The sequence below is a fragment of the Lethenteron reissneri genome, chromosome 34, assembly GCF_015708825.2.
Source record: "Lethenteron reissneri isolate LAM-NWPU_2019-01 chromosome 34, ASM1570882v1, whole genome shotgun sequence".
Lineage (NCBI taxonomy): Eukaryota > Metazoa > Chordata > Hyperoartia > Petromyzontiformes > Petromyzontidae > Lethenteron > Lethenteron reissneri.
In genome coordinates, this window is record NC_083812.1 from 6,744,291 (window position 1) to 6,757,753 (window position 13,463).

The 13,463-nt window shown below is 41.6% G+C and overlaps 1 protein-coding gene across 6 annotated transcripts in view; it reads left to right on the forward strand.

The window, feature by feature from the left end:
• The window catches only part of LOC133350616 (phosphoinositide 3-kinase adapter protein 1-like), a 172,563-nt gene that overhangs the window by 146,602 nt on the left and 12,498 nt on the right, over window positions 1–13,463 (forward strand). For all 6 annotated transcript variants that reach the window (XM_061565152.1, XM_061565153.1, XM_061565156.1 and 3 more), the window contains 3 exons: window positions 2,640–2,827; window positions 5,996–6,062; window positions 10,501–10,620. In XM_061565152.1, the coding sequence (XP_061421136.1) occupies window positions 2,640–2,827; window positions 5,996–6,062; window positions 10,501–10,620 (375 nt within the window). The remainder of the gene's footprint in view (window positions 1–2,639; window positions 2,828–5,995; window positions 6,063–10,500; window positions 10,621–13,463) is intronic.

Here is a 13,463-nt window from a genome sequence, read left to right on the forward strand (position 1 = left end):
GGTAATATTTTGAGGATGCTTAAATATGCAGCGTGAAGATGAATCATATTATCACCTACGTGACTTTACCGAAAGAACCAAAGAGTAAGTAAATTGTAGATTTTTTTTTCTATATTTGTTTAAAATCTCTGTAATTCGCTATAATAATTTCATAAATGCATTCAGTTATTAAAATGATTTTGAGTTTTACATGGTGATAGCCTATATGACCTCTACACGTTTGAAATATTGTAACTTTGTATATGAGTGCGTTTGCCATTTTCAAACGCGTACATTATAGACGTGTTGGCATCATGGCCGATGTTGATACCTCATCCACTCTGTAATCAACCCACAATTGTTTTCTTTAAAAGTAATTGAAGAGTTTGTCCGGGAGGATACTTTTTAGATGAGAAAAGATCACCTTGTCGCGTATCTTTCTCAGCAAAGCCATCAAGAGGTGCATGCCAAGCTGGATTGTAAGGTTACAATGACGCTGGTATTTCAATCCGGCGAAAAAAAGGGCCTCAAACATCCTTGCGATAATCCCACACTCATGAAATATCACTTAGCAGACCAAACGATACTCATAAAAAAAATACAACTCACTACAACAACAACAACAACCCAAAGCTAGTTTGTTGTTGACAAAATAAATATCCATTCGTGGCTTTCTCACCAACGGCTCACCAACCTCAAGTCCCCCGCCTCAAGCGTACAGCTTCGAGGGTTTTGTGCCGTGTTTTTTTTTATTCTTTATAGTATCTTTGGTTACGAAATTACAGAAAAAGGGCAAATTGAATGCTAAAAATGGTAACGGGTGCAATGGGTTATGAAACCCCCCGGGGACGCAAGGGTTTGGGGGCGAGCGGTCGGCGAACTCGGCGGGCCCGCGCTCAAAAGCATCAGCTCGCAACCACATTCAGAAACGAGTCCTGAAATTGGTTCATATACGCAGGGTGGTGCTCCCCATTGCCTGAGTCAGCCTGAAATGTTGGACCCAACGCTGTGCTCAGCCTGGGGGGGGGGGCGGGGGGGAAGTGCTGCTGCTGAGCGAAATCGTGAGTCATCGGTCCCTCGTGTGCCGTCGGAGACCATGGAAACGGGGCTCTCGGCAACCCGGAGCGTGCCCCGAAAGGACAACTTTATTATAAACACTGCAGTGGCATGTTTAGCACCAAGTGGCTTCGAATAAGACTACGGGGAGCGTGTGATATAACATTAGGATCTTATGTAAAACAGCAGTGATGGTTTTTGGATGGTGGTCATTTTACAATATGCCTTTGTGTGTACTGTGAATAATCTTCTATTGTTTTAATTCCTCTCTCCGCTGCAAAAATGTTGTTATTTTCAAATCAGAAATGCGTCAAGGTAGAATGGAGGCATACAATGCATGTGAAGTGTATTTGCATGAAATAATTGTGAGGTTTTAACATACTAAATATATTCTATTGGATGCTCGGCATGTCATGTGTGTTCTGCTACAGGATGTTATAAGCTTGGCTGATGTATATTTTAGCAATTGCATGTATATTTAAGATAGTGTTCTGCATGATTGATTTTTTTTAGCAACGTGACCATATGTTTAGGTGTCATTACGTCCACGTATGACACTTGTTTATTCGCTCCAAGCGCACCGTAAAACTAACCACGAATTTGCGGAACACTTAGAGAAAACAATAACTCATCGGAAACGGCACAACAAATTGCTTGCGAGCTACCATTCGCCCACTGGTCTCCACTTTGCATTTGCATTCCGTGCCTTGACTACGGCAACCTGGGGACACGTTCAGTGCAGAGGTCTCCTGAGCGAGCGCTATTACGACTGATAATGAATGCCAGCCATGAGCACTGTTTTTAGCATGCCCCCCACCTCTCTCTCCCATTGCAGTTGGCGCCCACTCGTACTGAGTGAGTGTCGGCTGTCACCTATGCTTGCCCGCCTGTTGGCTGCCGTGCAGATTTGCACAGTCCTGCTTGGGTGTACAATGTTCATTGGCCATTAATGTACGCCTCTGTAGTGTGGCATTGACAAATTACACGGCAGGTGAAGGTTGATTCCTTGCACATTTGGAAATTGTATTCCACTCGTAATTTTCCCACAAGTTACGTGTAAGTCACTGTAAGTAACTGTTTAGTGTACAATGTGATATGTTTACTGTTAGAGCTTACTAGGGCATAAGGCAGTCATTTAACAATTAAACTCAGCAAGATCTGTAACATCTACCCATGAGCCAGTAGACTAAATGACCCTCCACTATGGTGACAATTATTTAAATAGAGCACGGAGTAGCACCCCATCAAAGCCCTGGAGTACAGTGGTCAGCATGAAAGTAAGATAAATTAGAAGACACTAATTGATTGAAGAAGGAAGTTTTAGATATAGTGTTAATTATACGCAATAACTGCAGACCAATTTTAAATATAGTTCAAAGGAATTACATGTGCTTAAATTCTACCTTCAATAATACTGTTTTGTCACTGGTCTCTTGGCATTTTGGGAATGTGGGCCTCTGATTAAAAAAAACATAGATAATTATATGAACATAATCTAAAGGGTGACTGTAAAACATAGTACTGTGTACAATTTCAGCAAGTGTCTTGTACTGTTCCACATTAGTAGCGTGTTGCTTTGTGCTTTTCACCACGGCGTTTTGCAGATGCGTCTGCCAACCAGGACCCAACGCGCGACCACTTTGCGGGCATGAAGACACCTGGGCAGCAGCAGCTCATCACGCTGCAGGAGCAGGTGAAGGCTGGCTTGATCTCCATCGACGAGGCGGTCATTCGCTTCAAGGCGAATCAGATCGACGAGAAGCGCCGCATGGCCTCTTTCAAGTTCCATGAGGTGTGAGCATGGGCTTCAGTGGGTGCAGCCTGGGGCCTCACATTTTGTGCCCCCCCCCCCCATCCACCACAAAAAATATATACATTTAACTATAATGGTTGAAACACAATAATGTCGAATTTTTATTTAAAGCTTTCGTGACTGGAGGGATTCATATTCTTGGTTCTTACGTGACTTTACCGAAAGAACCAAGAATACTATAATGTAACACAATGTATGTATAAGGGGTGCCATGGTGGCGAGATGTTAACTTCCTTGTCTGGTATGCAGGAGGTCGTGGGTTTGATCCCGACCCTGATACCTGTTGTATATTTGGAGTTTGCATGTTCTTCCTGTGGTCGCATGGATTTTTCTCCAGGTCCTTTGGTTTTAGAGTATTTGGCAGTTATACATTTTCACATGATAAGCTGCTTCATGAAGCTATCATTTGTGGGCAGGTCGCTTCTGAAAAAGAGCTAATAAGATCAGTGGGCCTTACCTGATCAAATAAAAAATAGTTTAGTTTATTTATGTTTGTTGAACTTATTTTGCACCGGACGTAGCCAACAATGCTAATCGATGACGAATCAAAAAAAGAATCCTGATCAACAGGTACTTTGGTAATTCCAGCCATAGCATCGCTATGTGCATTACTACAAGTTTTCAACCCAAATGGAAGCAGTTTCGCAATATTACAGTGCATACATTACATTTTAAAAATCAACCCCTCACATGTAATCCAACCTTGGGTACATGCGTCATTGCCAATGCAGTGCATGCACCTATGTTGAACTTCTTTCGCACCATACGTAGTCAACCATGCTAATTTCACATGCAGGAAAATGACAAACTAAACACAAAAAGCAGTTCAAAAGAAATGGGTGTTCAATCCAGGTAATTTAAAATTGCATAGCTCCAGTGGCTTCCTAATATTGGAAGGAAGGGCGATCCAGATGACCGCTGAAGACCTTCTGAAAGCGCGCGATGCTAGTGAACATCGTTGTTCAATGACTAGCCAAAAGCTGCTGCTGCGAGAATGACTGGAGTTTGCATGATGGTTTATGCTCCTTGATGAGATCAGCAAAGGCAGTGACGTGACTCCATTATCAGCTCAGGGGGTGTAGTAATCGGTCAGATGGAGCCCCATTATTTGATTTGTCTCGGTACGGTCGCATCCTAGGCTATTATATATCGCGGCTCCTCTCGCCTAATCACATCGTTACCCTCACGGTCTCGAACATTTAACGTTGTATGGGCGCTCTATCTTCGCAAAATTCAGCCACTACAGCTCCGTCGTACCTCTCTTCAATTCTAGATTTGAAGCTTTCGTGACTGCAAGAATTCATACTCTTAGGTTTCTTCGGTAAAGTCACGTAGGTAAAAAATAAAATTAAAATTAGTCAAAGTAATCATAGAAATAAAATAATAAATCACGACGTTTCGGAGGCAACACAAGTCTCCGTCATCAGGTGGGACCGTCACAGCTAGATTTACTGTATCAAGTACAGCAATTTTACTATTTTACTAAAAAGCTATTTTACTATTTTACTGTACCTCTTTGCAATATTGCGTTACTGATCCAATTAAATTTCAATTAAACGTGGAACGCTAATGAAAAAATGTTCATAGAAATGTTTTAGCCGCGTTTCAAATGAGCGTTTTGTTCTTTTACACTTGTTGAAAACATATCGCACAGTGGTTGTCAAGGGGGGCCCCAACTCGTAGCTTTGGCCACCAGGGGGGGGCGGGGCACCCCCTGCCCCCACGCTCGTTACGCTACTGCAGCGAGACACTGTGGTTAATTTGTGGCCAAGCACTTTGTGTGTAAGCGGCGTCGCAACGCGGCGTAGTAACCCAGCGGAAGGAGGTGCCCTCGTGGCGTCGCACGCTTGGTCTCTGTGTCCACGGCTAGGAGTTGTGGGCCCTAAGTTCCAAGGTCTGTCTCACCCCCTCTGCCCCCCCCCCCCTCGTACGTAGCGACATGCTGTGAGGATCGCTGTCGAACAAGTGAAGTGTCATTTGTAAGGGCATGTTCAAGCTGTTGACCTTTGGGTTTAAATATCCTACGACCTTGCTCTCCAATAGTTGGTCATTGTGCTGTTATTCTCTGGATAATTGAATTGAAAAGGCACTGGTGACGCCTTTTAAAACGGGAATATTTTCATCCTAATGGAGCAAGAAAGCGGTTGAAAGGTCGTGTTTGTAAATGTACAAAAGTAATGAAAATTTGACCTATAACATCATATGGCTGGGCCATGGTGGATTTCTAGAAAATTACACGTTTAAGTATTTTATATGATGCCAACATTTATCTATTAAAATTATGTTTTTTCACTATTTGCCTGTGTGTGTAAGTAACACTTAAGAGCATTACTTATCCAAAAGTTAACCTCACATTTGTCTACATCATTTAAAATACTTCAATCAACTAGCTGTCATTTCGTTCTGTTTTGTTTTGTATCAGTGTTTTGAGGCATGAAGACTCGGGAAATTATTTATTTAGGAGGAGCTGTCTAGGGTTATTTTTTTAAATGAGTATGAGGTTGACTGTGTCACTTGTAACATAATGGATAATTGTGCTCTTTTTAAATGCCTGTCATTCACGTAATTTATAGAAAGTGCTTTAATAACTTTTTGGCCTGCGCATTTCTGTCGTGATTTAATTAGATTGCACAATGGGTTTTTTTTCTTTCACTTATTCACAAAATAATGGAATGCAAAACAGTGTTTGCCAAATGTAATAAGTAAAATAATAAAGATTTCTTGAAGTTATGTTTGGATCTAATAAAAATTTAAAACACGACTATTCCATTTCATCACATTTTTGTTTCTTTTGCTAACGTGTTCAATTGTGGTATTCCATGTAATGAGCATGTTTGATGGATTGAATCTCAAGTGTATCATTTACACAGGTGATCGGAGAATACATTATACTTCTGGCTCATTTATTATATAAAGATTACATAATATGTAATGAAAGACACTCATTATTTCTTCCCTGACCAGTGAGATGAATTAATTGCGTTATGAATTGAAACATGATGACGAACAGGAAAGTATAGTTAACGTCGCTCATTTGTAAATTGTCATCAAATAAAATGTTCTTAATTTGTATAAAGCTGTTTAATATTGTGTACAATTCTACGCAGATCTCAGTTTATGTTGGCGTGTTTTTTTTTATATCTCCAGGAAAATCTTAAAAGCATCCGGGAAAGCATCGCCCGGAGAAAAAAAGAACCCAGTCCAAGGCAACCAGGTAACGTGTGGGTCCACTGCTCAGGATGTTTTCATGAAAAAAAGACTCTTGAGACGTGAAGATATACTGTGATGAATACGAAAAACTCTGTGTGGTACATTCCTCATATGTAACCGTATATGGAGTCACTGCCACAGGTGCCTTATCCATGGAATGCTCCTCCCCATAACTTAAGGGACTGTCAGTGGGTTGAGTCTTTTAGGTCGCGTCTTAAAACATTTGTTTTCACTTGCATACACGTCTGTGTAGGTTACGTGCCTTTTGTATTGCCTTACTCCTTTCTAGTTGTATTCAATCGAATCTGTTAAGGGTTGGGCTATATGTAAAGTGCTGTGGAGGACCTTGTGTAAATGGTGCTGAAAAAAATCGAGTTTTTGTGAGTTAATCTCAATGTATTAATCGATTATTTCTGTAACATAATGTACATATACAGCTCTTTTATCTATCCGCTGCTGGATGAGGACGTCTTCAAACCATGTGGGTCATGAGGATTATTTAATCGTGCTTAACCACGCTGGTCACTGTGGGTTGGTGAAGAGAGTAATGGAACGTCACGTATAATCACTCTCCTTAAAAAAAACTGGAATTCCATCACATGCCATAGCAAAGTTGGGAGCAAGTGATGTTGAGATAGAAAACACATCTGTCAGTTTCTTTACAACTTACATTTTCGCTTACATTCTCACTCAGGTGCTGAATCTGTACGATTGTTCTCAGTGACAGCTTGCTTCCACTGAAGGAAACTGCCATACATCAATTCCAAGCATGTATGTTATCAATAAAAGCAACACGAGTTTCACCGTATGGCACGATAGCAAAAAAACAACAACTCGCGTGGATATATTCCACTCGAGAGAGAGGTGTTTCGAGTAAAAATAAATAAGTCCATTTATTTCCACATCTGAAGGGAAAAAATATTTGTGAACGTGTAAGTAAGCTTTGATATTACAGACGGTGTCTTTTGGCCATTTACTAGCATGCGGCAGCTTGCCATGGATATGGCTTTGATGCGCAGCCAGATGAATGTCCCATGCAGTTCACTGCATGCTGCCCCATGCAGTGACGTAAGCACATGGCACAGATCCTGAAATTACAATTCATCCAGTTACCCTTGAGCTCAAAGGTGAGCTGTGTAATTTAAACCTATAAAACGTTTTGCATGTGTAATTTATTGCCCCAGTGAGTGCAAGTTTTGCTACTGCGTTTGTGCATGTGCAAAGTATGCAATGTCATTCAAATGAACACAACAGAATGAAAAGATAACATATTTTTCCAAGTCACCAATATGAATGTTGGGATTACATGGTTCACGCAAATTATATGGAGATGTATAATGCTGTTATGCGCTATGGGCATGCCTCACTCGGCCTTCTGGAAACACCCTAGATGAGAGGCATGCTAGCTCCACATGTGAACTGAACATTAAATACAGGCTGTTTATTTTAATGGGCGAGTGCACCTCATAGGCTTTTATTTGCACAAACACAGGGATGCCTTGGTGTCTCTGCTCAGAACATAATGTCTCTTTTTTTTTTAAAGCGACGTTATGGACAAAGTCCTTCACGCACTTTTGTTGGTCACGGGCAGGGGTCAGCAACCTGCGGCTCCGGAACCGCATACGGGTCTTTGAGGGCTGCTTCGTGATGCTATTCACATTGCATTGTGGCTCTTGAAATATTGATTTATTTACTTTTACCAAATTTGAGAGAGAAAAAATGCCTCTTGTCATTTTGATTGCTGATCACTGATTATTGGGGGTTGTTTGACCATACTTCACCACGCTGGTCATTGGGGGTTGTTTGATCAAACTTCACCATGCTGGTCATTGGGGGTTGTTTGATCATTCTTCACCACGCTGGTCATTGGGGGTTGTTTGACCATACTTCACCATGCTGGTCATTGGGGGTTGTTTGATCATTCTTCACCATGCTGATTATTGGGGGTTGTTTGACCATAATTCACCACGCTGGTCGTTGGGGGTTGTTTGATCAAACTTCACCATGCTGGTCATTGGGGGTTGTTTGATCAAACTTCACCATGCTGGTCATTGGGGGTTGTTTGACCATACTTCACCACGCTGGTCATTGGGGGTTGTTTGACCAAACTTCACCACGCTGGTCATTGGGGGTTGTTTGACCATACTTCACCACGCTGGTCATTGGGGGTTGTTTGACCATACTTCACCACGCTGGTCATTGGGGGTTGTTTGACCATACTTCACCACGCTGGTCATTGGGGGTTGTTTGACCAAACTTCACCACGCTGGTCATTGGGGGTTGTTTGACCATACTTCACCACGCTGGTCGTTGGGGGTTGTTTGACCATACTTCACCACGCTGGTCATTGGGGGTTGTTTGACCATACTTCACCACGCTGGTCATTGGGGGTTGTTTGACCATACTTTACTTCACCACGCTGGTCATTGGGGGTGTTTGATCAAACTTCACCATGCTGGTCATTGGGGGTTGTTTGACCATACTTCACCACGCTGGTCATTGGGGGTTGTTTGATCAAACTTCACCATGCTGGTCATTGGGGGTTGTTTGACCATACTTCACCACGCTGGTCATTGGGGGTTGTTTGACCATACTTCACCACGCTGGTCATTGGGGGTTGTTTGACCATACTTCACCACGCTGGTCATTGGGGGGTTGTTTGACCATACTCACCACGCTGGTCATTGGGGGTTGTTTGACCATACTTCACCACGCTGGTCATTGGGGGTTGTTTGACCATACTTCACCACGCTGGTCATTGGGGGTTGTTTGATCAAACTTCACCATGCTGGTCATTGGGGGTTGTTTGACCATACTTCACCACGCTGGTCATTGGGGGTTGTTTGATCAAACTTCACCATGCTGGTCATTGGGGGTTGTTTGACCATACTTCACCACGCTGGTCATTGGGGGTTGTTTGACCATACTTCACCACGCTGGCCAGTGTGGGTTGGTGAAAGGGGAGCCTAGGATTCATCAGACAGCACTCACCACTAATGTCAGCTATGGCCAGGAAACAAACTCAGGATAAGGAATGTTATTAGTTTTTTTTTACCACGTGCAGCTTGCAAATTTGTACCCCTTAATGATATCGGTGTTACAATGCTGGCATCATGTTGTCCTTTATATATTTATATATAGCACAAAAAACTCTTATGGATTATATTGGTCGCGAAAGTCTACGTGTTAAAATGAAATAGAGGCTTGCAGAGTGATTTACTCATGCTTTCTATTTTTGTAACCAACATTAAAAAAATGTGAACATTTTAAACTGCTATATTCTTGGTTCTTTCAGTAAAGTCACGTAAATAGAAAACAAAAAACAAAAATAAAAGCAAAAAACCACGACATTTCGATCGCAACACAAGCGGTCTTCCTCAGGCGGATTGTGTTGCGATCGAAACGTCGTGGGTTTTTTTGCTTTCATTTTTGCTTTTTTTTTCTATTTATGTGATTTTACCGAAAGAACCAAGAATATGAATTCCTGCATTCAGGAAAGTTTTAAGTCAAAATTTTAAACTGCTATTCTGGAAATCAATTCAACAAAAAAAATGTCAGTGCAGTAATGTATTTACTTTGTTACTTTTATAATGATGCAGTGTGTGGACTATTTGGCCATTTAAATACGAAAATCATTAGCAATCCCGGTCTATGTGTGTCATTCATTCGAATGAATGACTCTTTGGTTGAAAAAATGAGATGCCATTATGTATCTTCCACAGTGTGGCTATTATTTCCTCTGAAATGGATTTGCTGCACAAATAAGATATTTTGGTTTCTACCATGTGAGGATTTTTTGTAAGTTATAAAATAACTGGATTACAGTATATGTAATTAGTCAAAACTTTTAAGACATGTAAATTCACAAATGGTATTCAAGATAATTTCTGACAATAAAGAAAAACAAGTTGGTTTATGTAAAAACTTTAAATTTTTACTGCCTTGAAAATAAAAAGTCATGTTTTACTAAGTATTTATATATATTTAATTAATTAAGATGCAACAATAAGTGGTGGGCAGCGACCGCGACGATGGTGGGTTTTCCACCAATTAAAGGTCGTTGCCCACCACTTACATTAACATTAGCTGCCCCGCCCATGCTGCTGACATTTGGGCTATGCCCATTTCAAACCTTTATTAACAGTTTGCCTTTAGAAGCTAACCCCCTGTTCCTAATGACGACCGCTTGTGTTGCGATCGAAACGTCGTAGTTTTTTGTTATTTTCTTTGAACCTATCTATGTGACTTTACCGAAAGACCCAAAGAATACAGTCTACATTTGTATTTGTCTTTCTTGATGCCTATTGCTTGGCCACATTATCTACATTTTTGTAGTCGGTGGTCTAAAACAATCAAACGACCACACGTGCAATTCTTTGGAACTTGGTCATTTGCATCCTTTTGTAATGGATTTTCTCACCATTTTTTGTTGTCCTTTACAGATTTGAAAGAGGATATACCTGTCGGCCTGTATGAATCTCTGCCATCAAAAGAGTTTCCTTTTCCGAGCCAAGGGGCGTTCCGTCACCGTCCCATGCGTGACTCTACCTCCAGCACGACAAGTGAGACTCGCTTAGAATTGATGCGGCGTGTGGAATACATTTGCCGTTTAATACTGTGACATTATCGTCACCTCCGGTGGTACGTTTTGTCACGCGTTCACATGCAAGGGATGATCTGCTGAGGATGAATCAGACTGGTCTCCCATGCTCACCAGATGTGTCGGGACAATGTTTGCATCTTTGCACCACCTACAGCGGTGACTCACTTGGCTATTGCCGAGTGCCCATATTGCCTCATCATATGTTATCATACATTTATATAGTGCCTTAACCAAGGCATTGTACAGTGAACTAACAATAGTAAAAGATGGTTGGCTAGATGAAACGAGATGAGTGGATGGGATATGTGTAAAATGAGGTGGTGGTGGTGGTGATGATGCGTGGAATAAACGAAGATAGAAATGGGATGAGTGGATTGATGATGAGTGACCATGGGGAGTTGGGAACAGGAAAGGCGTTCGTACGAGTGGAGAGGACAGCAAGGAGAGAAGGAAGGGTGGGCAAGAGAGAATAAGTGGTTTAGGGAGAAGAGTAGAAGGTATTGAGAGAGGGTGATTGTTTGACATGGGTGGACTGTTTAAACACTGCATAAAGGTTCACACCACAAACTTAAACCACATGTGTGTGCTTGGTCTGCTGTAACGAAAACCAAATTTTCTATGCATTAGACAATTATACATTACACATTCTTCAATTAAAAGACAGCAATTAATGATGATGATGATTATTATGGTGATACTGTAAGAGGAGTCATTGACAGCATTTATGTATGTAGGTGCACGTGCTTGTTATGTCTTAAAAACGACGATAAATAAAATAAAAAACCTGCAAATTATGAGAAAAAAACAACGGAACAGGAAAATCATTCAGGCTGCAAAGACGCAGAAATCAGCACGCAAGGATGTGCTGCTGCTCACAAACAGCAGGAAGGCACGACTCCCATCATGCCTTGCATGCCATGTGACTCAAATGACATGTACGATGCTCTTACCCTTGTCTAGATCATCAGCTCAAAAGAGAGCTGAATGAGTGCCCGTATTATTGTTTAGACTACCAATTAATTTTTTTTATGTTCCTATCCTATCAGGCAGCAAGAAAGATATAACTACACAGGCTGCGCTAGTTTGCTTTGTTTTAGTATGATATATAATAACTTAAATAACGTAATGTTGATCATTGTCATCATTTAATATTTGTACTCCAGTAGCCACAGCCATCCTCGTAAACTAGTAAACGCGATGATATCATTATCTTGCGGGACTCCTGGCCATGCAGAATGGCTCACCCCCAGATTGCAGAATGTGCTTCTATTGCGCGTATAAATCACAAAAACTGATGCATCGCCACTAGCCTGCGATGTTCTTATAATAGTGGTACAATATACAGCACTGCACGTAATAACCAAGCACTGTGGTACATAGCATTTATGAGCTAGCCTTTGTGCAATAAAATTATAGTCATATCTCCAATATGACACATTTATGTAATTTTAATTGGCCCAACTTAAAAATGTATTTAAACCTCCAGTTTAGTGTATCTGTGTATATATGATGTATGGGGACAGAAACTGAGTGTTCATTGATAACAAAAAAATCCTCTTTAAGCTTTTGATATTTGTGTGGAAGAAATAGCAACATTCATACATTCACCATCAACCTAGCAAATACCTAACCTACCACCTATTTCTTTAGAAATTTTAACTCAAGCGTTTTCACATTGTTTTATACAGGGCCAGCATTCTGACATTGGCAACGCTTTAATGTTTGGCTTTAAAACATCATATGCAATTTTTTATTCCAGTGATTTCCGGATATATTTGAAATGTTAAATTGCCCACGGAAAGGGGGACCAAGGTTAAAATACCATCTTAAAGGAAGAGCTATCAAAACATATAAAAAATACAATTTGCCAACCAGAAGGATGTAATATAACTTTTAAAAAAAATTGTAACCTTTATTCAGAAATGACTGTGTGTGTGACTTCAGATGGGTTGGAACTTCACGTGGGGAGTGGTAGTGTAGCGGTTAGCGCGCTGTGCTACGAACCCAGCGACCGAGTTCGATTCCCGCTCATGGCAAACACCGGTGACGATTATTTGAACCGGTCTTGGGCCTCCCCTAGATCGACTCAGCCTCAAATGAGTACCTGGTGCGGTGTGTAAACATCGCCACTGGGGAGACAAAGGTCGTCGGAAGTGGTGCTGGCCACCCACCCCCTCGTGTGCCGTTCCGGCCTTCATAGGTGCACGCTAACAACACTTGCCCCAACAGTTTGTTAAGGATATACGGGGGATATTTGTCTTCATCGTCAAATCGCCCTGCATCCAGCCAGTTACTGTGGACCACAAAGGCAAACAACAAATGACGGAGCGGGAATGTAGCACGGTGGCAATTGCTACCGGTGAGTTGAGCTGTAATGCTCAGCGATTGTGGTTGTCTACCAAGCACTTGCTTGTAGAACGGGAAGCTGATCAGGTGAATATGATTCCAGATAAGGCTTTTGAAACCAGTCCGCTGCTGCTGCTGTTCTACGTTGCCGTGCAGCACTTGACCTACGTTACAGTCTGTTATCGGCTACACGGGGGATCTTTGTCTTTGACGCCACCATGTGTTTGCGGCTGCTGCTACATGAGCCACCTGTTCTACAGCAAGCTTATGTCTCTCTGATGTTTCGGAGAAATTTTCATCTATTTAAATGAAAATACTCGTTCCGCTTTACAATTAAACAAAACGTGCGATACTGCATTAGCAGTGTTGCCCAACAAAAACCTCAGCACGTGTCAGAACATCTGCGGGAAAGAGCAAAATAAAACAATCACCTTTTCCCCCCTCGTTATGGCAGGG